General features: G+C 36.3%; 1 protein-coding gene across 3 annotated transcripts in view; it reads left to right on the top strand.

Annotated features, from left to right (window-relative positions):
* LOC113535166 (fibrinogen C domain-containing protein 1) overlaps window positions 1-14,703 on the top strand; it is an 83,683-nt gene extending 68,980 nt beyond the window's left edge. For all 3 annotated transcript variants that reach the window (XM_026928359.3, XM_053235830.1, XM_053235829.1), the window contains 2 exons: window positions 3,136-3,315; window positions 13,461-14,703. In XM_026928359.3, the coding sequence (XP_026784160.1) occupies window positions 3,136-3,315; window positions 13,461-13,723 (443 nt within the window). In that variant the 3' untranslated portion in view covers window positions 13,724-14,703. The remainder of the gene's footprint in view (window positions 1-3,135; window positions 3,316-13,460) is intronic.
* Window positions 14,704-23,986: the final 9,283 nt, after the last annotated feature.

Genomic DNA, 23,986 nt, shown 5'->3' with positions numbered 1-23,986 from the left:
TGATGATTCAGATATATCAGTCATTTCTGCCTTCGACTGGCATTGAAGTTAATCTCTGGGGTGAAGCAGCCATCCACCTTGAACAAACCATCCATTTACTCAGTGCAGAAGCCATTAGGGTGGGGTTTATGCTTGATGAGTCCCATAGATATGCTCGCCTGCAGGTCACGCCCTACCACGTGTATCCTCTTCATGATAAGATTTGATATAGCCATCTTATTATTCTGACACAGTTTCAGATTTCTCTCGCTCTCACAGGACTCAGAGACATAAAAAAAATTCATCACTGCCTCGCTGTCTTCACCCATTTGGAACCTCATTTTATTAACCCCATTTCCAGTGCCGTTTCTTTTTGAGTTTGAGTTAATTTGAAATCGATCTGGCATCTCCTCTGGTGTGAATCGCCCGGCGAGAAATGTGCTGCGAGACGGTGTGAAAGTATTAACTTCAGAGAGAGATTCAGAAATCCCTTCTCCCCTAAAGGCAGTCTTGTTATTAATTCTGCAATTTTATGCTAATAATTACCGGGCTCTTTCGGGCATTTCTCTAGCATCCCCTGTGCGCAATATGTTGTTTTTGGAGTGAGAAGCTCTGCAGTTAGCAAATCCTGGACTCCTGCAGATGGAGTGCACTCATCTGTGAAGCCAGAGTAAGGAATATTAGGTTTAAAAACTTGCTGCAGTTGGAGAGGTATTGATCTCGAGAGCTGACTCGAGTTCTTTGGAGTGCTGCCTTGCGTTCTTCGTGAATACTGAATACTCAGAAGCTCTGAGTGACTGAATAAGTCACTCAGAGCTCTGAAGAGAACCAAGAAGGCCATCTGGTGCTTTCTATGGGTCATCAACTGCGTTATGATGAAATGACAAGGTCCAGTTTGACAAAAGTGAGAAAGTTTGAAAACTGCTAGTATGCAGCAGTAGGTTCTGGGAAAACATAGTCAGGGGGTCTGTGAGATAATATTTTGTTACAGTGGTGGAAACCACAACCCACGGTTGTTAAAGTTTTTTTTACTATCAGGTTCTTATAAGCCTGTTCAAATGGTCATTTTCAAAAACCAAATATGTTCAACTTAGATCTGATGTGTCCAGTTCCTGGAAAGTTCAGGAATAAAAAGCTCTATGGCTTGAGAAAACAGCCAAAAGACTGTTGTACACATAATAAATATGTAGATAAATATTTAGATAGTTGGATTATGTTCATAAAAGAACTCTGCACTGGATTTATTTTACAGTTAAAGGAATCTCTGGCTGCATTTGCGAAGCCAATTTTACATAATATGGTTTGTTTTTTCTGGACTACGTATTGGAACGTTCTGATGATCGTAAGGTCACATTTTTAAATTCTAGCTACTGAACAAGTAACAACGTGCCATCATCTATAGGCAATTTATTATTATTTCATTTATATGCTCTTATTCACCCCTTATACAGTATGTGTCTCACCAGCACCAAGGTCTACTTTTCCTCTCTAGATCAGGGATCAGGTGCAACCATGACAACTAAGCAGGATGAATATGCATTTTGTGTAGGTTTTCCAAGAATCAAGAGACCAGATAAGATCTAATAAATGACATTTATATAATATCACCAGTCATACTGAGGAGGAAAAACAAAGTTGTGAAAACAGACAAGGAACATACAAGGACCATGCAAGTATAGTCATTTTCAAAAGTTACAAAATGATTAACAAAATGAAAAATGAAACACATTATAAACGTACAGGGGGAAAAAATCAGACTACCAATTTCAGGAACACCAAGTACGATTAAAACTAGTAAAGGGCTTAAACTAGCTAAGGGATTAAACTAGCTAAGGGCTAAAAATTCAGAAGGACTGTTCGATATTTGTCAAACACGCACCTCTTGAAATTGATTCAAATGAGAACGATTTGTTGACAGACAACACGTACCATTGCGGAAAAAAATATGCTTGTTCAAGAAGGTGTACTTTTGACATGTTTGACATTCTTATAAGGGACTAACAGTTCCAAATATATATTCAGGTGCTTTGCCATATAAAATCTGGTAATTTGGGCTGTATATGGCTGATCCTACCAAATGCTAAACTTTACTATGAAACTTCATTAATCTATGTACTTAGCCTTTGCAGCAAGACAAGTTGCTGCCAACTAAAGCTGAGACAAAACTTCTGTATAAAACCATACAGGCTGGTTAACATGCAAGGGTAATGATATACAATGGAAAGCCCTAATCTAGTAGAAGATGATGGTCTAGGTGATAGAGAGTCCAGACGTAAACCCATCCTATCTTAATTAAGCTTGTCTAAAGACAATCTGCCTCATTTATCAAGCTAGATATGAATGAATTTATCCGTAAATTGTTTGCAGGAGCATTTACACAAGAAACGTGTTACTTATTAAAATCCAATTAGTTTTTGGGGAAAAAAAAGTTCATTTCCTACAAGAGCTCCTGAGTTTGTGTAAATTTACATATAAGTAGATTCCCTAATGTTAACCTCGATTGATTGGCTTCAATTTTATAGACAGATTACGCTGTCAAGTTTAAATTGCTTATTTGTTTTAATTATACACACAAATTTAGTAAACGGTTTGTGAAAATCAGTCATTTCACATTAATGGCTTGAAAGAAAACAATCCAAAAGAAATCCATAAATAAGACAAACAAGACTAGCTATTTAATTTGGACAAAAGAAATGGCACCCTACAAATGGATGTAGAGTTAGTGTGTGTCTATGGTAGCTGACTCGCTGCAGTGGAGGAGCTGCGTTATTGGAAGATTTAACACACATGGTGCTTAGGAGGCACTTTTTTGCCATTTAGTTAGTTAGTTATTTTGTTGTTTTCAGGTCTTGTCTTTTATGGAGTTTTATGGGTGTCAAAATGTAAATCAGCTGTGCTGTGAACACGCTTGGTAATTTACAAGTGATTGACATTTATCAACATATACATGTGAGTATGAAGAAAATCAGCATTCCTTTGTAAATATGATGGGAATTTTTAATTTGGTTCAGCCTATGAATTTATTTAAACACAACTTTACTAAAAGATTTATAAATGAAGCCTGCTGATTCCAGAACCGCATAACTGTTTTTTAAGAGTACCCTTACTTTGACATTCTCTTGTGACATCTGACATGACCGCACTCTTGTTTTTCAGGTCTGAAGCGGATTCATGCTCTGACCATTCAGGCTAATTATGAGTTGAGGATTGACCTGGAGGACTTTGAGAACAGCACTTCCTTCGCACAGTATGGATCCTTTGGCGTGGGATTGTTCTCCGTTGACCCAGATGAGGACGGCTACCCGTTGAGCATAGCGGACTACTCAGGAACCGCTGGTAGGTTCTTTCTTTGTCCTGTGAGCTTTAGTATTCAACAGGTGTGGTGAGGACTCTGCATCCTAGCCTGAATCTTTTAGATTCATGGGGAAGGAGGAACCCTTTCACAGATGCATTATACTGAAATGTTTTATGGATTGTAAAATTCTGTCTATTGTAAGGACACATGCTGTACAAAAGAGCTGCACACTATCCAGCCTTTTTCCTCTGGTGAAAAAAAAATTGGCAGACCTTTGTTTGGTATGCTGTAATAGTAAGGAAATAACTGCAGTAAAAAGTTGATTTTCTTTTCTTCAAAATTTGAGGGACAGGACAAGCAAAAATTGACATTTGGGCCAAAATGGAGTTCAGAAAAATTTGTTTTAAGATTCTCTGAGATTTTTGTTCAGCAATTTGCATATCTAGCATCTCCTAATGTGCTAAATTTGACTATTGACTATATTTTCTCTCTGCTACCGTAAATTGTCACAATTTCAAGTTGGAAACAAATCAAGTTGACATTTTCCATTTGATTTATCAATAATAAGACATGGAATTTTAAATCTAAGTAGAAACAAGCTCTACCTGTACTGTCCTCAGTCCTCTAACTAACATTAATTGGGTTTCTACTTCGACCTGTTCTGGGTTCCTCGCTTCCGTCTCCGTAGCCTAACTCACTGATCTGACCTTGAGAGCACTGAAAAGAGCAGTGATAATGAAGCATCACAACACATAAAGTAAATGGTATTTCAAGAAAGCAGACAGTTCATTATTATGGGAGTCATAAACAAACACTCTATTAACATAAATCAGGGAGAGAAGGCTGCTTACACTCTGCTCTAATTAACCAGGATGCCTTCAGGTTTCTGATTCAAAACATCCATAATGCAGCAATTTCCATTCTTATTATTTAAAAGCTAGGTCTTATCAGCCTTCTCATTGTCTCTGATTGTGTTTTTCTTTTTATAAACATAGTTTTCGTTTGCCAAAGCAATCTTGTGCTGGAATTTGTCATTTACTTGTTGTAATGAAAGAGCAACAAACAAGCCAGTTAATAATCCTCATATTTATCTGTTTTTTGAAGACAAAAAATATTGTTGGCCTCTTATGTCACCCCTATCTGTATATATCTCCATTAACCATCAATTCTATCTCTATTATAACTAGGTGTGTATTATAAAATAACCATCTTACAGCATGAGGGATTTCTTTGCTTAACAGCAGGATCTAAAGTACTTCAAAGCTTCAGTTCAGTTCAGGAAGGGCTCCAAGCAGAAAAAAAACCCCAAAAAAACACACATTTGTGAACTGTACTGGCAGATACGCCATGAAATCTAAGCCTAGTAATAAACTGAATAAAAAGGTGTTGTTATTTGACACAGAAAAATGTATGAAGGATTTTTAGCATTTTTGGAAGGAGTCTCCATTGTCAGCACTTTGGCAGAGCTAAAGCCTTTTTCTGCCAGATGGACGTCCTTGTGCTTACCAATTTCTTGGTAACATAACAAACTTGTTTCGTGAACATTCCTCAACAATAAATGTAACTATAAACCATAAGACTCTAAACTATAAGACCTTTTATTTTAGAAGTATTGAAAACTGTAATCATTACCTAATTGCTGTTCTATTTAAGCAATATTAAATGAGAAAGAGTGGAGTTATACTGAATATCAACATGGCTGTGATTCGGCTGTAGGCATGAGCCCACAGGCTGAATGCCTTAGCTAATCACAGCTGTGCTGATATTCAGTATAACAGCACGATTACGAGTACAATATTGCTTTTATACAACAGTTCTATAAACAAAGTGACATTTAGGACACAGTGTGGCCAAATTTTCTGTTTATTTTTGCTCCACTAGCAGAAACAGATCCCGAAGAAGCCACACTCACTTTACAGCATTTCAGCTAGCTGGCTAGCTAGCTCACATTGATTTGTACATTTCTGTTAAAGGTGCTTTTGGTAAAATTGGTGTCCCTTCTTCCTTTTCATCTTCATCTGACGAGCTTTCATATTTTAGGTTAAAAATTATATTTCTGAAAAATATTATTTGCCATGTCCACTGATGATGTTGCTAACACTACTGTAGTGACTGTTTCGAACTAGGAAGTAGAATTTCATGTGGCGAACACAGACGAGCAGAGAGATACACACAGGGGAACATCCCAGCGGAAATATCAGCACTCTTGGAACGCTGCTCGACCAATCAAATTAGTGAACCAGAACTAACTGTTAAAAGAGGAATAAAACACAGCATAACTTCCATCCATTGTTGATTATTTTCCTATAACAGCACACTCTATTGTGTTTTATTCCTTATATATAGTTTTATATTAATATTCTTAATAAGAATGAATAGATTTGATCATACATTAAATTTGAAGTATGTAAAGGCCATTGCACACAGCCTGTGTAATTGACAGACAAAACATTCTTGCAACGAAATTTTTTAAACAAGCATATGCTACTCTGTGGCAATGTACACGCCGAGTCTGAAAATGTCATTCTGCAATGGTGCAGTTCCAAGTTTCAAATTTCTGAGTTTTGTCAAATGCATGAAAACCAGGATAATCAACCAAAAAAACAAAAACAGGTTATAATAACATAGCTTAATTAACATGGCTGCTGATAGGATTATTGTGTTTGTATCAGAAACTTGAGGAGCTTTCCAATCCAAATTTGTTGGCCTCTTATCTCGTCTATTATGGAGTTCAAGCTTTTGAATGAGCTAATAGAATTGGCAGTATTTTTGGTGCTTCAAAACTTGGTGAATCCAATTACAGTTTTTTTTCTTTCTCTGACTTTCTAAGATTAAAACAACTGCAAACTCATTTTCTGAACTACTGCTTGCCATCTTCAAAAATCCGTAAGGTAAAATTATTACACTTCTTCTGTGAAAAAGATGAATTTTTTGCAGACACCATTGCGCATCAAATAGTATGTGTTTTTTGGTACCTTTCAAATGAATAAAATGCATCCGATTTGGTGTGCGGTGGCCTTAAGTCTGGAGGGTGTCTACACCATTACCCGCTACGTTGTGCGAGTGAAACAGGTTCATAGGCTCGGGAAAAAAAAAAAACACAGAAACCCATGAAATGCAATTTTTCTGAAAGGCAGATTGAGGTTACGTTTGGGGTGAAAAAGTTCTGTATCCTCGACAACCTAAATAATAGTGTGTCCAACAAATGGAAGTCCGCTCCACAGAGTCCAGACATCACCAAAATGAGAAAGCAAAGTTTGGACAGGAGGTTTAAGTTTTGGGGCGAGTAGAAGGCAGCTTAATGTTTAGTGGAGTTAGTTTCCCATAATCCTCCTTGGCTTAGTGTTTAGAAGGAAACACTAGTGCATGTGTGATTATGTGGTGGGTAATCAGGTATTAACTGATATCTAATACAATACGAAGTGGCAGAAGTTTAGTCAAAGGACCTCTAATGAAGACATACTTGGATCAAACACTAGCATCTACCATTAATAACAACCATTTGAGTACTTCACTTGACTAAACCTTAAACACTTTTGAATTCACACAGGTGTTACAGAGCCCATGTGATGGTTTTAAAGCCTTTGAACAATGTTTGTCCTAGTAACAGTTTGAATGTGAATAAAATTTGTTTGGCAGAAAAGATCATTCCAGGAGGAGAAAGGACACAGGCTGTAAAATTTATGCATTTCCTTTTAATAGCAGCTATGTCTACTTCCTGCCAACTTTATCTAGGTGAACTTTGTTCTTTGAATTCACAAGCTTCAGTCTTTTGAACAAACAGACACCAAGAGAGCAGGATTGTGGGCTATAATCAGTAAAAGCACAGGACTGAAAGTGCTGTTTACTGTTTGTGCTGTTAACATGGAAAAAATGACATCTTAGCAAGTGAAAATATCTTGAATATAGTCAAATTTATCTAGTATTTCCTATTATAAGATTATCATAAACCAAATAAAAGATTATTAAACCTACTTCTAGCTTTTTTTTTGTTTTTACTAGTTTAAGCTTGAAATAGCCTTGTTCTATTGGCAGATAATTTTGCTCATTTTAAACATTTATTTCTAGAAAGAAGCAAAAATATCTGCCAGTAAAACAATAAAATGTAAAGCTTAAAATGAGCAAAAATGTCTTTAAATAGCTTTAATAATCTTATATTTGGTTTACTGTAATCTTATAATAGATAAATTTGACTATATTTAAGATATTTTCACTTGGTAAGATGTCAGTTTTTGCAGTGTGACATGCGCTAGGGTTTTTGTGGTGAAATTCACATTTTTCTGCCCGCCTGCCATGATTTTCTTGTTAGCAATGCCGACACTTCTGTAGTAAAAGCATGCATAATCCTCCTCTAATGTATTCATCGCGAGCCTTTTTATGAATGTGTATGTGTAATGGGTATTTGAATTTTATTCATCCATTCAGGTGCTTCAGCTTTGAAGCCTGTTCTAAGTATCAGCACAAAGTCCTTTACGGTAACATGGTGCATCACCAACAAATGTGTCAGAAAAGATGATTGAGTGTATGAGTAGAATATTCTAGTATGAAATTATACACATTTCAAAGATTTGTTATGCTTTGAAATGCACTGCTGCGTGTGAATATCCACCCGTAGTCATAACAGTGTTTTGCGGAGAATTCCACCCAAATTGTAACCACTTCATTCTCCCAAACATGGAGCAGGGTAATTCCTGGTTTTAGTTCTAGCCAACACTTGCTTTCAAAAACAGCTTGTATACTGTTTGGACTGGATAAGATTTCTGGACATACATAATGTTGCTGCAGGACATCTGTAATGATCATGCATTATTGTGATTCACACAGAATAAGCAATCTTGATATAAATCCTAGAAGCAGGAGTGTCGTCAAAATGTACATATGCTCGTCACACAAAAAAGTTGTACATACACCTTGTTTTAATACAAACTGAATGTTTTGTCCTTTATTATAACCACTGATTGTAGAGCTTGTGGCTGTGCATGTTACGCTTGATCATTAGAAGGTCACTTGACCATTACATATGTAGACTATATCTGTGCTAGGAACTCTATAACTCAACTAAAACACCCCAGAAGCGTTGCTTCACTGATAAGTACCTTTTACACTGCAAAAAATGACATCAAGTGAAAATATCTTGAATATAGTCATAATTGATTTAGTATTTCCTATTATAAGATTATGATAAACCAAATATAAGATTATTAAACCTATTTCTAGACTTAAAAATTTTTTTTTTACTAATTTCACGCTTGAAATAGTCTTGATCTATTGGCATATAATTTTGCTCATTTTAAGCGTTTATTGCTAGAAAGAAGCAAAATGAAAAACTCAAAATGAGTAAAAATGTCTCGAAATAGGTTTAATATTTTATCTTTGGTTTGTTGTATAAGATGGACAAATTTAGCTATATTCAAGATATTTTCACTTGGTGAGATATCAGTTTTTGTAGTGTGAACCCAGTCTATATTTTATTGTTCTGTGTTTTAAACTTGATTTCAATGGGAGCCATAGAAAAGAAGAAAAACCTCTTTTCCCCACAGGATATAATGAAATTTTTTACTAAAATGTGAATTCAAATGGGATATATTTTGCCTGTGGTTATTTCTACTGGTCATTTTATAGAAGTAAGGCATAATATTTCCAGATGAGTGTGTGGATAGTCTGTAAAAATGACTCACTTGACAAATATGGATGGGACAAAAATCTCAAAGATACTCTGGTAATAATTACGTTACCCCACTTCCCTATGTGAATCTAATCCAATCTGACAAGGGTTTAAGATTAACTGCTTTGATTAATAGCAGGTTCACAAAAGATATGATCTTACATTAGTCTTGGTTCTGAGTTTTGAGGAGTTAAACCTGAAAATGAGCACCATCTATCTGTGAACTTAGGTTAATTATAGGACATATTTCAAACATTGAATAGACGTCAGATGTCAATGGAAACCCTTCAACACTCTAACTTTCACTTGTTTTTCACTCACTGGTGCCATCATTCTGGTCATTCATCACCTCACTAAACACACTGATGAGTTCTTGAGGCACATGAGAGGGATTTATGGCATGTAACTCTTCTTTATGATATGACATAACTATATCGCTACGATCTCCTTTGCTGCAGTAAAAGAGCCAGCATGAGCCACAGTGCTGCAGTAAAGCCTGATTTTATCAGCACAGTCTGAGAGCTGCGATTAGTTTAGAATAGATGAGGCTGAACACTCACAGCCACATTACATTCTTGAGACTTGCAGTCCATCACGTTGCTTAAAAAGGGCACATTAGGCGAGCAGCTCGCTTCGTTGCTCTTTTTTTTTTCCTCTCCTGTCCTGCATCGTTGTGTTGATTCATCTTTTGAACTCCTGTTCTACTCTATTGTAACATTCCTAGGTAGGAATTACTAAAGCCTACAGCCAAAGCTTGTGACTTAGATTCATTTATACCTGCATTTGTTAAACTTATGAGCTAATTAATAATATTTTAGTGGGTTATGTACAGCAAAAATGTACGGCCCAATGAGAATAAGGTGTCTGGTGTGATAAATTACACTCAGTGTAGTTTTTACTGTTTAATCAGTCTCAGTTATTCAAAGTAATTGAACTGCATGATGGGAAGTAATGAGACATAGCGATTCAGTGATTTTTCTATGCTTCCCACATTATTTCTACCTTTTTTTTCCCCTTGGACAACACTACAGTCAAGTCCAAAATTACTGGCATCCTTGCTCTTAGGAAAAGCTTCCAGCATGTTATTATGGAGGTGGTGTCTCACAGCTGATAACAGTACTACAGTTCTGAAACTTTGGGTTCTTCTTTGCCTCAAAGGCCATCTATGTAATATAAGACAAGGAAAACATGAGGAAACACCATTTTAAATGATAATTTAATTTATTGAAGGAAGGAGGTTATGCAACACCAGTAATTACCCCTAAACCTAATAACTTGTTTTGCCAACTTTAGCAGCAATAACTACCACACGTTTGATGACTGGAGCTCAGTCTTTCCCATCACTATGGAAGAATTCTGGCCCACTCTTCTCTGAGGAATTACTTTAATTCAGCCACATTAAAGGATGAACTACCCATTTAAGGTCCTGCCAGAGCATGTCAATGCGGTTCAATTCAGTACATTGACTAGGCCACGCCAAAACCTCAATTTTGTTTCCTGTGAGCTATTCAGAGGTAGAGATGCTCTTCTGCTTCAGATCGTTGTCTTGCAGCATAACCCAGTTGCACTTGAGCTTCAGATCACGGACTGATGACAGGACATTTTCTGGTAGAGAGCAGAATTCATGGTTTGATGAGCCTTGTTTTGAGAGAGGAGCCTTTGTGTTCCTCTTGGTTAGCAGTGGTTTTCACCTTCCAACTCTCCTATGAATACTATTTTTGCCCAGCCTCTTGCTGATAGTAGAATCTGACATGACGTGAAGCTGAACATGATCTGAGGTGAGCGAGGCTTGCAGTTTCTTAGTTGTTGGTTTGGGTTTTTGGTGACTTCCTGGATGAGTTGTCAGTGCACTTTTGGAATTTTTGTAGGCCATCTACTTCTGGAAGGATCCAAGTTTTGTCCATTTTTTCCTTTGATGGAGTCCCAGAGCCTTAGAAATGGAAATGGAAACCCTTTCCAGACCAATATACCAATAACTTTCTTTATAAATTCTACCAGAATCTCTTTTGAATGCAGCATAGTGGGCTGCTTGTTAAGACCTTTCAGCCTACTTCACATTGCTGGAAAGGTTTATTTAAGTGATGTTTAGATTCAACAGGGCTGACATTAATCAAGCCCAGGTGTGTTAGTAAAATTTAACCTAATTATCAATTATATTTGGTTAATTGATTGATTGAGTAACTAAGGGGCCAGTCACAAAGGGCCAGTTGGTGGATAACATTTTTTCCTTCCATAAATAAATGATCATTTAAAATCTTGGCTGTCTTTGTCTTTTATTAAATTTAATTTGTAAGATCTGACACAATTAAGTGTGACAAATGTGCAAAAATAGAAGAAATCAGGTAGGGGCAAATACTTTTTCATGACACTGTACATGATTAAGATGATAAATGCATCAAGGAAACTGAACATGGGTAATGAAAGTTCCTGGATAGCAATAAAAAAAAAAAAAAAGAAATTATTGCTTTTAGTGTGTATCCTTCAGTGTTTTTTTTTTTTTAGGAAACATACTATTACTAAAAATGTTTTTCTTAAGGAAAGCATAATATCTTAATTCAGTTTAAGTGAAGAAAACTAATTTTAGATAATCTTTACGTCAAGTCAAGAGGGTTTTATTGTCATTTCTCATAACTCATATACATTGGAATGAAATGTCTTTATATCAGGGCCATGGTACAATCCATAACAACATAGAGTAGAATGGTACACAGAACTACATAAGGTGCAAATTCACGACAATGTGAGACATGTGACAAAGTGAACAATAAATACACTGGACAATAAAAAAGGCACTAAATACACAGGACAATGCACACTATTTAGACAGGACAGCAGAACTGGATGGAAGAACCAGAGCAAACAATTGTCTTTGTAGGCTCTACGCCAGTGGTAATCAAACTGTGGGCTGCGAGTAAGGGGTGAGATGGAAAATGCAAAATAATAATAATAATAATAACTTTCAGACCTGCCAATGTTTATGAATTCAGCGTAAGAGCTTTGCATTTTAACATCAGAGTATGAATAAGCCAAAAGATCCATTGTCTTTTTTTTTTTTCATAATAAAAACGGCAGAAGAGCCAATTGACATATGAATCTGGAATGATTTAAGCGTTTTGAACTCTCTGATATTCATTGACACTCTTTGGAAGCCCAAAGTCCATCTCATATTCATAATGTTTAGTCCAGTGTTCATGGTGCAAGTTCTCAAAAAACTGAGAAGCGAGGGAAAAGTGGGGAAAAGTTTGAATACGCCTGTTGTACACTATCATGCAGCTGGGTAGAAAAAGACACCAGTTGCAAAAAAGTATCCCACTGTGGCATATTAAAGTGCAGGTGTGAAGTGATACTGAGGTGGGTGTTGGGAAGGTGGTACTGGGGTGGGTGTTGGGGAGGATTTGATTAGACCAGGTGGGTGCTGGGAGGCAGCAGTGTGTTGAGTTCTCTGACTGCCTCAGGAAAGAAACTGTTGCCAAGGTGGTCATTAAAATCAATTCAGATTTATTGTTGTTAAAACAGTGCAGCATAACGAAATGCTATCTCACTGCTCTCTCTGGTGAGATATACATTGTAAACACAACACAACATTATAAAGAATAGTTCAGGACAGGACAAACAAGACTGTGATAAACATTGCAAGTCAATACACACTACAGTACTAGACTGTAAGGCAGTACACAGTGGGATACTAGTATGGGGCTATATACAGTTTATATATCCCTTGCAGAATCTGCAAAATGTTAATAATCTAAAAAAATAAGAGGGATCATAAAAATTGCATTTTGTTTTTTATTTAGTACTGCCCTGAATAAGCTATTTCACATAACAGATGTTTACATAGTCCACAAGACAAAATAATACTGAATTTATCCAAATGTACCAGTTCAAAAGTTTACATACGCTTGATTCTTAATACTGTGTGTTGTTACCTAGATGATGATAATAACAATTATACCAACCATCCTGTCCAAAAGTTTACATCCCCCTGGCTCTTAATGTAGTGTGTTGCCTTTTTGAGCCTCAGTGAATGTTTGCACCCTTTGTAATAGTTTTGTATGAGTCCCTCAGTTGTCCTCAGTGTGAAAAGATGGATCTCAAAATCATATAGCCGCTGTTGGAAAGGGGTCAAAGATGCAGAAGATGTTGGAAAAGCAAAGAATGTGCAGGACCTGGAGTATGTTTCTGAAGAACAGTGGTCAGTTTTACTGCTCAGGACAAACAAGAGGATCATGAGCAACTATGACAAAACATAAATGGTCGTTGATCATCCAGGTAACAACACACAGTATTAAGAATCATGTACGTATGTAAACTTTTGAACTCAAACAAAATGCAATTTTTATGATCCCTCTTATTTTCTTTTAAATTATTAACATTTTGCAGATTCTGCAAGGCGTATGTAAACTTATGACCTCAACTGGAATTGCTCTATTATTGTAATTCTCTTGAAAGGTGCCAATAATTCTGAAATTGACTCTGAGTCACTGTTTCATGGAGTAATCCTGCCTGTCTCTGTTGCTTTAGGTGACTCATTGCTCAAACACAACAGCATGAAGTTCACTACAAAGGACAAGGACAACGATCACTCGGAGAACAACTGTGCCTCCTTCTACCACGGAGCCTGGTGGTACCGGAACTGCCACATGTCCAACCTGAATGGACAGTACCTGCGTGGCCAGCACTCGTCCTACGCCGACGGCATCGAGTGGTACTCCTGGACTGGTTTGCAGTACTCCCTAAAATTCACGGAGATGAAAATCAGGCCTACATGTGAGCAAAACGAATGAGTGAAGCACAAGAGGATCTTCAGCATGTAGGTGTTAGAGACACTAGCTACAGAAATGAGCGAGGACTGTATGATGATGTATTCTCCTCCTGTTTTGTGTGGTTCTGTTTCCAAACCCTTTTTCCATCGTCCACCATTCCAGTCATAGTGTAGTGTTAGTGATGAAACGCACTCTAGCTGGTTACTTCTCTTCTGAATATTATGAAACCATGAAGTCAGTTATGTCTTAAGGTTATTGTTGATGAAATGTAAAAAAAAAAAAAGGCTTCCTGTGTAATTTAGTAAGGATTTGTCTGGACTTTTGTTTTAAAAAGCAAATGATTACCCCTGTTCTCGGAAAGATTTAAGCTGTTTTATGTACAGAAGATGGTTTTTATCGTTTTATTCTGGCATCAAGCTTTGTTAAGTCCTGAAAGCTGAGTATTTCAGCCACTTGAGCCTGCAGGAAAGCAGAGAAAAAAAACTACTCTTCTAGCACTTCAATGGCACCATGCAGCAAAATGCACAATTACCGAGAGGCTATTATAAATGGAGCAGAGATACCGAATCCCTGTTCGTAAAGAGCTTGTCATATCATGTTGTTCAGTAATTAATCACAATGAGCCAGAGGGACAAGGAGTGGGAGGAATTATTGCATTAATGGAAACCTTATTATAATAACAAGCTCGCTTCTGATTGGAAGTGCACTCCATATACATGGAGTACTCTGGAGTAGATTACAGCGATTAGTCCTTGCTGATGATCATGTGCAGTTTAGTAAAGGAATGTCTTAATTACATCTACATCTTTTATATATATTACCTTCCATTTGCCAGGTCACTGAAAAGCAATTAATTTTGTTCTGGGATTGTAAATCTAGAGCTCAAGCCTTCTATATACACTCTATGGCCAGAAGTTTGTGGACACCGGACCATCTCACCTATATGTGGTTCTTCCCCAAACTATTGCCACAAAGTTGGAATCACTTGTATAGAATGTCTTTGCATGAACTAAGAGGCTCAAACATGTTCCAGCATGACAATGCCCTGTGCACAAAGCGAGCTCCATGAAGACATGATTTGACAAGGTTGGAGTGGAAGAACTGAAGTGTCCTACACAGAGCCCTGACCTCAGTGCCACTGAACACCTTCGGGATGAACTGGAATGCTGACTGCACCCCAGACCTTCTTGTGCAGCATCAGTGCCTGATGTCACTAATGGTCTTGTGGGTAAATGGACTAATCCCCACAGTCACGCTTTGCAATCTAAGTTCAGAGGTTTTTATAAAAGCAAAGGGGGACTAAATCTGGAATGGGATGTTCAACTAGCACATATGGGTGTGATGGTCAGGTGTCCACAAACTATTGGCCATATATTGTAGAATTCAGTATTTCAGTACAATGTTGTAATTCTGTTCAAACACAAGCACAATTGAAAAATTACAGATATAGGGTATGGCATTATCTGTAACTGTATCTGTTCAGTGCTCCAAATATCTGTATTTGGATTTAAAGCAGAAGTGGGAGTGGCCTCAACTGGATTATTTATTTATTTATTTATTTTCAAATTAAATATGAATCACTATGTTGCCAGAAACAGTGGAAAAACCAAAGGATAAAACAGAGGCAGAAATACCAGCACTATCAGCATTCTGTGTGAATTCTGGCTCTGACAGTTCCTCAACCTCAGCTACATCACTCCAGTTCGTAATCAGTCTTAACTAGAGACAGTATTTTTTTTCCAATTCCGCTCACGCAGTTATTATTTTTGTTTGGACCTGCTTGTGATGTTTTCTAACAAATATACTTGGTTCTATTTCCCAAAATGCAAACATGATATTAGCCTAATTTAAACCACAATGGCAGTGACCAGACAGTTATGAAGCGTGTTAATGAACAGGGTCTTTCTTTGTCCTGCAAGCTTCATATTTGACTGCTCACTTGAGACTGCATGAAAGTAAAAACCTTTTTTGTTGTGTCAGCCCCGATGCACACATCTAGTCTCAATCAAATAACCCAAGCTTCTAAACAAATAAAAATTATAATAGTGTGCTGCTTATTCATAGTTGTATTTGTACCTGTTCATTTCTATCCATTATACATTCCCAAATAAGCTATTCATCATGTTCGATTACATCTCTCAGATATTTCTTATAATGAAAACAATTTTACATTCATTTATAAGTCACTATTAATATAACATTGCACAGTCATTTAGCCTCCAGTCATTTAAATGCTAAATAACTGGAGGATCAATCATTTATCATTTATTCATGTTATCAGTTTTTCAGTGTTCATAACGCTGAATTCATATGCAAACATTCTTGATCCAAATAAACCCATTCTTAATTTTTTTTACTGAATTAATTATGTCACAGTGCAAGATGCATAGTGTTACAATCTTCGCCTACTTGGTTGATTTTGTTTTGCTCTATAAATTGATTTTTATCTGAGACGTGAGCTGTTTGCATTTTACTAAACCTAGTGTTTCCACACTAATGACACATTTCATTTTATAAAAAATATGATTTTGTTTACAAGAACCCCTGCAATTTGTAATGTTTCTACAAACACTGAAATATGAGTGGGCGGTTTGACAAAAATATCATATTGCAATACATGAAGATGTTTCTACAATAAATGAGATTCATAATGATATACAGTATATATACTACCAAACTGCCTGCAAAACAGCACAACTGTGAAAAACTGAATTCAATGATACTTTTATTTAATATTTACAAAAAAAATCATTTAACACTGAAAATATTTTTTAACTCTCTACTTACATTTAATGAAATCATATAAAATGACATTACATGTTTAATGAGTTAAATATTTAACTTAAAATCAGCTGCTCCCAGAGTATAGTATTTATTAAAAAAGTTATAAAAAGATACTATGACATCTGTAATGTCTCAGAACAATGTCAACAATTGTCATATTGTCCAGTCCTACACTGAAAGGCAGAGAAGAAATTATTTCAATCAAATGTGAATATACACTGGGAAAAAAATGTTAGTGGCCCATCCAAAGTAATGCATTTTAGGTCAAGATTCTGTAGTTTTACTATTAAAATGAAGTTTCAGTCTTAAAAAGAAAGGTCCCTGCTGAAATCATATATGTTTTGATTTAAATATCTGTGATGTATTTCGTGATTCTGGGGCTGATTTGTTGGTTAGTACTGTATTTTCATTATTCCTATGAGAAGTTGGCGGTTGTCTATGGCTCTGATGTCACACAGGAACATTTCTAACAGTTACAGTGGCACTTAATAAGAGAAAAAAAAATTCAATTTTAATCTCAAACATAAGGGATAGCAGTCAGGTTTCGCAGGAGCAAGAGCTTCTTTTCTTACTCACTATTTCCATCATCATTCAATGTCATTTTGACGAGATTTCCAGTGTAGAAGTGAGGGAGACAGCACACATTGGACTCAAAGTTCCAGAATGCAGTGACGCGGTTGCACTGAGTTACAGCAAAGACTCAGCTCTGCTAGTTAGAGATCTATGAAATGGCATTGATGGTGGGATTAGAATGAAAATTGATGCTTTGGAAGCTGATCTGTTTGAGCAGAGTGTACACATGACAATGTGAGAGAGCTGGACAGACTAAAAGAAATAAAGCTCTGCTGCATCATTATCTTTAGGTAGAAATGAAGCAAGAGATCAATTTCACTGGTGCTACTATGAGCAGGTAGTCAAACAACATTGTGGATAATGTAGGAAACCATTCACCAAAAGTGAAAATAGACCAACATGTCAGTTAAATAAATTTAAAAAAATTAAATTTTCTTAATTAAATCTTGGAGTCCACTGAATATTATGTTAAAAATTAATATGCAAGTCATTTAAGGTGGATTTTTCACATTTTTGTGATTTTTATTTTTCATATCACTAATACTGTACGTCTAGTAGTCAAAATCATTTATTACAGATGCCAGAGTTTCATCAATGGAACAGATTCCAACTTTTACAAAGGAAATTTAATTACCTGGACAGTTTCTCTGTGCGTCTCTAAATGAGAGAATAAATTTTCACAGGCCACCCCATGTTAGTTCCTCACAGGGCATTTGACTGCTAAAGATGAGAAGAGTTTGAAGAAGTAAAATAGAAAAGTAATTAAATATATGAGGGATACCGGTTAAGTAGGAGGAATGCAGAAAATTAGATTATCACTCTAGTCATTTGACGTAGTCACGTCTCGTATCCTATCTTACCTTTTCGGGTCTGGTCTGTAGTAAACCTAGGTTCTTTTCATTCCTCATTTGAATCTATTAAAGTAAATGTGTTTTAATGTTCTGAATGACATGGAATAAACCTTCAGAAATTTCTATTTCCATTTAATGTCTCTGGTATTTTTCTATGGAAGTGTGTGGTAATTATTCCTCGTGGTCAGCTAGCACATAGCAGCCAAAGGTCAGCTCATTAGTAAGTAAGTGTTTACATCGGCCAGATATAGATCATTAAGCAAAGCCGCTTTCGTAGACATTCCGGACATGCCGCATTGTCGTACAAATTAATTGGTAGGTTCTGTTTGGCAGTCACGCAGAACAATACAGCAAAGCAGACTTCATTTTGCTGAAGAACTGGCAAGCAATGCAGACACGTCTTCCAGGTGAGGACTATATGAAATGCCACAGGAGCTGACAAAAAAGATGACAGAAAAAGAGGAATGGGGGATTTTTTTTTCCTTTTTTCGATCTGTTCTGCTTCAGTTTAAGGACAGAACGAGTACTGATGGGGCTCATTAAAATTGAAGTCACTATGACTGCCTGGTACCAAATGACGTGCTGTATCTCAGCGTGACAGAGAGGCGCTTGGAGCCTCCTGCGTGAGCAGAATGAGGTGTAAAATAGGCCACGCTTCACCTTATTTGACATTTTTACATTGCAATTATAAAAGAGTAATGTTCACTTATTCTCAGCACAAGGTAAAGGGCAGACATTTGCATGACATCTTGTCCCATTACATCACATCGAATATTATTTTAAATTAAAAATTACTTCAGCTGACAGGAAGTTTTACTACAGTGCACTATAGTGTAGCTTCAGTTTCTCAAAATAGTTACAGTCAGTGGTACAGTTATGTTCATTCTCATGTGAGATTTTTTTAAGTAAGTAAGGAGTAAAATATGACAGGGTGTGCCATTACAGGAAAATAATCAACAACGGCGTGGTGTGATGCAACCTAACATGAAGCAGAGTTGCTCTTTTCTTTTATTACTGAATGACACATCATACAATTTTAACTGTTTATAGTTACATATAATGTTGTTAAATGTCCACAAAACAAGTTAGTTTCTGTTACTTACATTATAGCAGCTATAAACCATCATTCACACAACCACAGGATTTCTTTTTTTCTTCTCTTGAAGTTAATAAGACAACAAAACACAGCTTATGGTGTTACCCAGAAACTGGAAAGTGAAAACACCCCTTTCCTGAAGACTTTCCCCACTGTGGAAAACTTACTGCCTGTTACAAATCACCGACACAGGAGACTCCCTCCCTAAATGTTAAATAAAAATGTCCCTGCCGAAGACTTCACCATATCAATGTTTATGTGTTTTTCTATAACAATGTTTTTTTTTTTTTTTCTGTTCGTTTTTAGCCATGGATTATGTGGAGCATCTACCATACAAGTGCCTCTGAATTAGCGGTTACTATAGAAACAGCATTGTATTAGAACAAGTGCATTAATATACACTTGTTATTTACTTCAAACTATTATAAGAAAGATGCTAATGTCTATGATGTGTTTCAGAAACAGTGGTTCACATCTGTTCCACATGATTTGTGGAAACTTTCCCCTTCTTAGTTAAAAAATAATAATAATAATAAGAGGAATTGGCCTAATGTTTAATTTGCATTAAACATTAAAATCTTTAGCTACTGATGGCGATATGGGTTAATGGTTTAATTAAATAAAGCAATTTAATTAAAATGATTTTTTAAATTAAAATGACAGTTTTATATCTCACTTTTCCACCCTGCGTGTGAGATAAACACATCTCAGTTAATGTTTTCATTCTCTCATTCAGTTCAATATGCCAGAGGATTTTTTTCTTTTTTCTTTTTGCTTCTCGCTCTTGTCTATCTCTTCAAGGTCATTTTTAGTTGTGCCTGCCATGTTCTCTCTGAGAAGGCCGAGTGTAGGAGGCGAGTTCTCACATGTCCTCAATGGCAAGGTCTGCCTTTGAGTGCTGCCGGACCATTCAGCAAATCATAAGCTTGTCCATTAGCTTCCTCTTGCTTGTATCCTATATGTCTTAGCCTCGTGATTATGCTCTGCAAGCTAGACTTACAAGACAGGCAACCACAACAGGATGGGATTTGCAGTGTTTATCCAGCCTGAGACCTTTCATATCTCCTGTCCATGACCGATCGATAATCTGCGGTGTGGTCAGGGTTTCAAATCACCGCTTCACTGTATGCATCCATTAATGGCTTTGCATGTCTATGTGGTGATGTAGGAGGACTTAAAGCTCTCTCTTTACTGCACACTTTTGGTCTAATGGCAAGAGTCTTTTCGATGGAGTAGTCACTGTTGTGCTGGTGATTCAATGAAAACAGACAGGTGTAGCCAAGTTATCTATTAAGACTGTAATTGATTCATGGCGAAGAATTACCTCATGGCGGTAAATAGTTTGGTTCAGTAATTGGTACCCTAAACTTGATTTTAAATCTCAGACCCCATTCTTTTAGTAAAAGAATTAATTGAACTGTTAGAATATGTGCTAACAAGACTGTCACAATCCATTTCCATTCAATCACTGTGACTTATTTATGTTATATGCAACCTATGAGCAAGGGTTAAATTGGAATTTAGGGAGTAAGCAAGCTCAACTTTTTTTTTTCTATAAAACAGTACAATTCAATTTGTGTGTTATTATACGGTGCTCTTGACAATGATATCAAAGAAATGGGATTTAAAGATGTTTTCAATATGTTTGTTCTTTGAGTTTGGGTTACTGTCTGTGCAGTTTTAAATGTTCTCCCCATGGTCATATGAGTTTCCTCCAGGTTCCCTGGTTTCCTCAAATCTCCCAAAAACATGCCAGTAAGGACTGATTATGCCAAATTGCCCCTAGTGTGAATGAGTGTGTGAATGCGTGGATGATGCCAGTGTACTGGCAGCCCATCTAGACTGTATTTAACTAACTATATTTGGATAACCAGACCTTTAATTAGTACTCTTTGTTTGTCAGTTTCTGCATCAAAATAATATTAAAAAAAAACACAGTATCTTCTGATTCTTTTCTGGCAAAGATGTATGATATGGTAAATTAAGCCCCTGAGTAAGACTGTAACAAACATATAAGTGTTCGACATAGAAACACATTTGCAAGACAAATGCATAATTAAGTGAAAATCTCCATGCTAAAAAAAAAAGGCCATGCCTTTAGCTTTTGAATAGTAGAGAATCGGCTACCTTTTATTAATAAACAAAAAAAGTAAGGGAATCTTGCTCTTGCGACTGCATCAAATAAAACAAATTAAATAATTTTTAAATATGTGATGTGGAAAATCTTTTCAATTTTTTACTCTGAAAAAGTGAAAAGGGTTGAAAATTCTCTATAAGTGCATGTAGATGAAAGTGAGGCTAGCCAATCAGATTTCAATCTGCAAGATGTAGAAGTTTGTGGTAGCTACATGGGCTATGGTCTGTGGGCGAAGCCTCCAGGGCCAAGGCTATGTGTAGTCTGGATGAAATCTATTTATTTAATATAGTTCATGTGATATTTCTGTAAGAGTATGCGTACTAAAAATGTATGCAAGATATGGCTAAAGGTTTGTGGACATCTGACCATCACATTCATTTGTGGGTCTTCGCCAAACTGTTGCCACAAAGTTTGAAGCACATAATTGTTAGAATGTCTTTGTTTTTTCAGCATTACAATTTTTTCTTCACTGGAACTAAAAGGTCCAAACATGTTCCAGCATGACAATGCCCCTGTGCACAAAGCAAACTCCATGACGACATGGTTTGCCAAGATTGGAGTTGAAGATCTCGAGTGTCCTGCACAGAGCCCTGACCTCAACCCTACTGAACATCTTTGGGATGAACTGAAATGCTGACTGGTGGTGGGGGGGGCGTTTTTCAAGTGTCCACAAACTTCAGGCCATACAGTGTGTATACATACGTGCTTTTTAAAATGTGTGAGAAATAATTTTACTTTTTAAAAAGATAAGTATGCAAGCACAAGCTCAGTAATTTTGATAATGTGAGTAAGGGTCATATTTGATTTTATCGTTCCCATGCTCTCTGTCAGGCATATTCATGTTCCTGTGTTCAAATATGCAAAGTCTGATCTGTTCCTTCTAACCACCAATTAGGTTAACTACTGTTATTTAAATGTAAAAAGGTTTATGTAAGCCTCTGCAGTATGATGACTGTTCATTTAATTGCAGAATTCATAAGTGTGAACACAACCACAGGTGGGGATACTATAAGAGTGAATTAATTCAATTAATTATTTCATTCATTTAATTAAATGTAATTTTGTTTGTATAGTAGACGAATCGACTTTGCTGAAATCCGGATGCAGATTTAGATCCCTAATGAGCAGGCCAGAGGCCACTATGGTAAGAAAAAAACTCCCTGAGACAACATGAGGAAGAAACCTAGAGAGGAGCCAGACTCAAAGGGGAACCCATCCTGTTCTGGGTGACACCAGAGAGCGGGATTATAAATTATTGCTCCTCTACACCTGTATACTGTAAAGCAAAACAGTACTAAGTGTGTGCTGAAAGTCTGTAGTATCCAGGTGAGATTGTCCACTGAGGAAATAGACTTGGGTATGAACTCTTTTTGGGAAACTCAAAACTTTGGGTATCCATTTTGGACCATCCACAGCAGGTATTTAGAACTGTGACTCCTGGCACCATGAAACCTACCCTTAAATGTTGGCTGGGGAAATGTGAGGAATGTTTAAGTGATTGTTTTGCACACATATGTGGAGCCTAACCAAGTTATTTAAGGTCTTTTCCTGTATTTATCCTTGACTCTGGAAACATCAGCTGACATCCTCTGTTCTCACTGCAGCACAGTCTCTTAAATATCCTTTTATTCTGTTTTCTGAAAATCACTTTGCCAAGAAGAAAGTTAATGCATAAACATAGGCCATAGTTTTAGACTAATTCTGCACATCTGTAGTACATCTTCAGCCAGGGTTGAAGAAATCTTTGAGCTTTAGCAAAAAACAAAAAACCAAACACAAAAAATCCAAATCAAAGCAGGATTTGTGTGTTTTTTTTTTTAAACAAAATAGTGGCAACTTGACCACTGCCCTGAGGGATCAGCTACAACTGGGGATTTGTTTATGTGTTTAGTAAATCACTTTTGAATAATTCATGCTCATGCATGCTGGGATGATTTGACTCATCTCTCTGGCTCGCTCATACTGATTTACTGAATGCAGCCATATTAAAAGCACTCGCTCAAGTGCCTTGTTCAATATTCAAGGTGCATACCATGAAAAAAAAAAAAAAAACGGTGCAGATTTGCATCTCAAAAAAGTAAAACAGCCCTTGTCTGTGTAGCGAAAACTTAATCTAATATAATATAGTAATATAATATAGCATGGGACTTGGTGCTTGAGTGTTATGCACTGTGTCCACTACAGAAGGGAAATGCCATAGGTGTCAACTAAAGTCAGGTTCATTTGCCAAGACTGCCTTGCAACTGTACATGTTCATCAAATATAAAGTGCATTACTATTTGCAGAAAAACATGTTACTTTATTGTATAAATAGTTTTCTGCAGAGGTTGTTTACAACTTTTAACTTCAAAAATCAAAATATGTATTTTGGCCAGGGGTGCTCAAACTAGTGCATACAACTATAATGTAGGAATGATTTGGTGTAGAGACTTACTTTAAATTGAAGCTTAGGAGGAAAATAGCTTACAGCTTCACAGTTGAGCAATAACATTTTGTTATTTAGTTCTGTACCATCCAAAAATTATATCTTAACAACTGAAAATATCTTATAAATTAATATTCTAATAATAACATTCTAATATTTCTTATTATAAGATTATTATAAATAAAAAAAGATTATTCAGCCTGTTTGTAGATAGTTTTAAAAAATTTCAAGCTTTAAATTCTCTTGAAATAAATGCATAAAATCAGAAATGCTTGAAATTAGGACAAAATGTCTTGAAATGTTTTATATATAATTTTATATTTGAGTATTTCTATTGACTATTGACTATTAAATTGTGGCATTAACTCTGTGATGGTTAAGTTCTTATACGCTTATAGGACATTTGCATGTGACTTCA

This window comes from Pangasianodon hypophthalmus, chromosome 8 (assembly GCF_027358585.1).
Source record: "Pangasianodon hypophthalmus isolate fPanHyp1 chromosome 8, fPanHyp1.pri, whole genome shotgun sequence".
Classification (NCBI taxonomy): domain Eukaryota; kingdom Metazoa; phylum Chordata; class Actinopteri; order Siluriformes; family Pangasiidae; genus Pangasianodon; species Pangasianodon hypophthalmus.
This window is presented reverse-complemented; position numbering and strand designations above follow the sequence as displayed.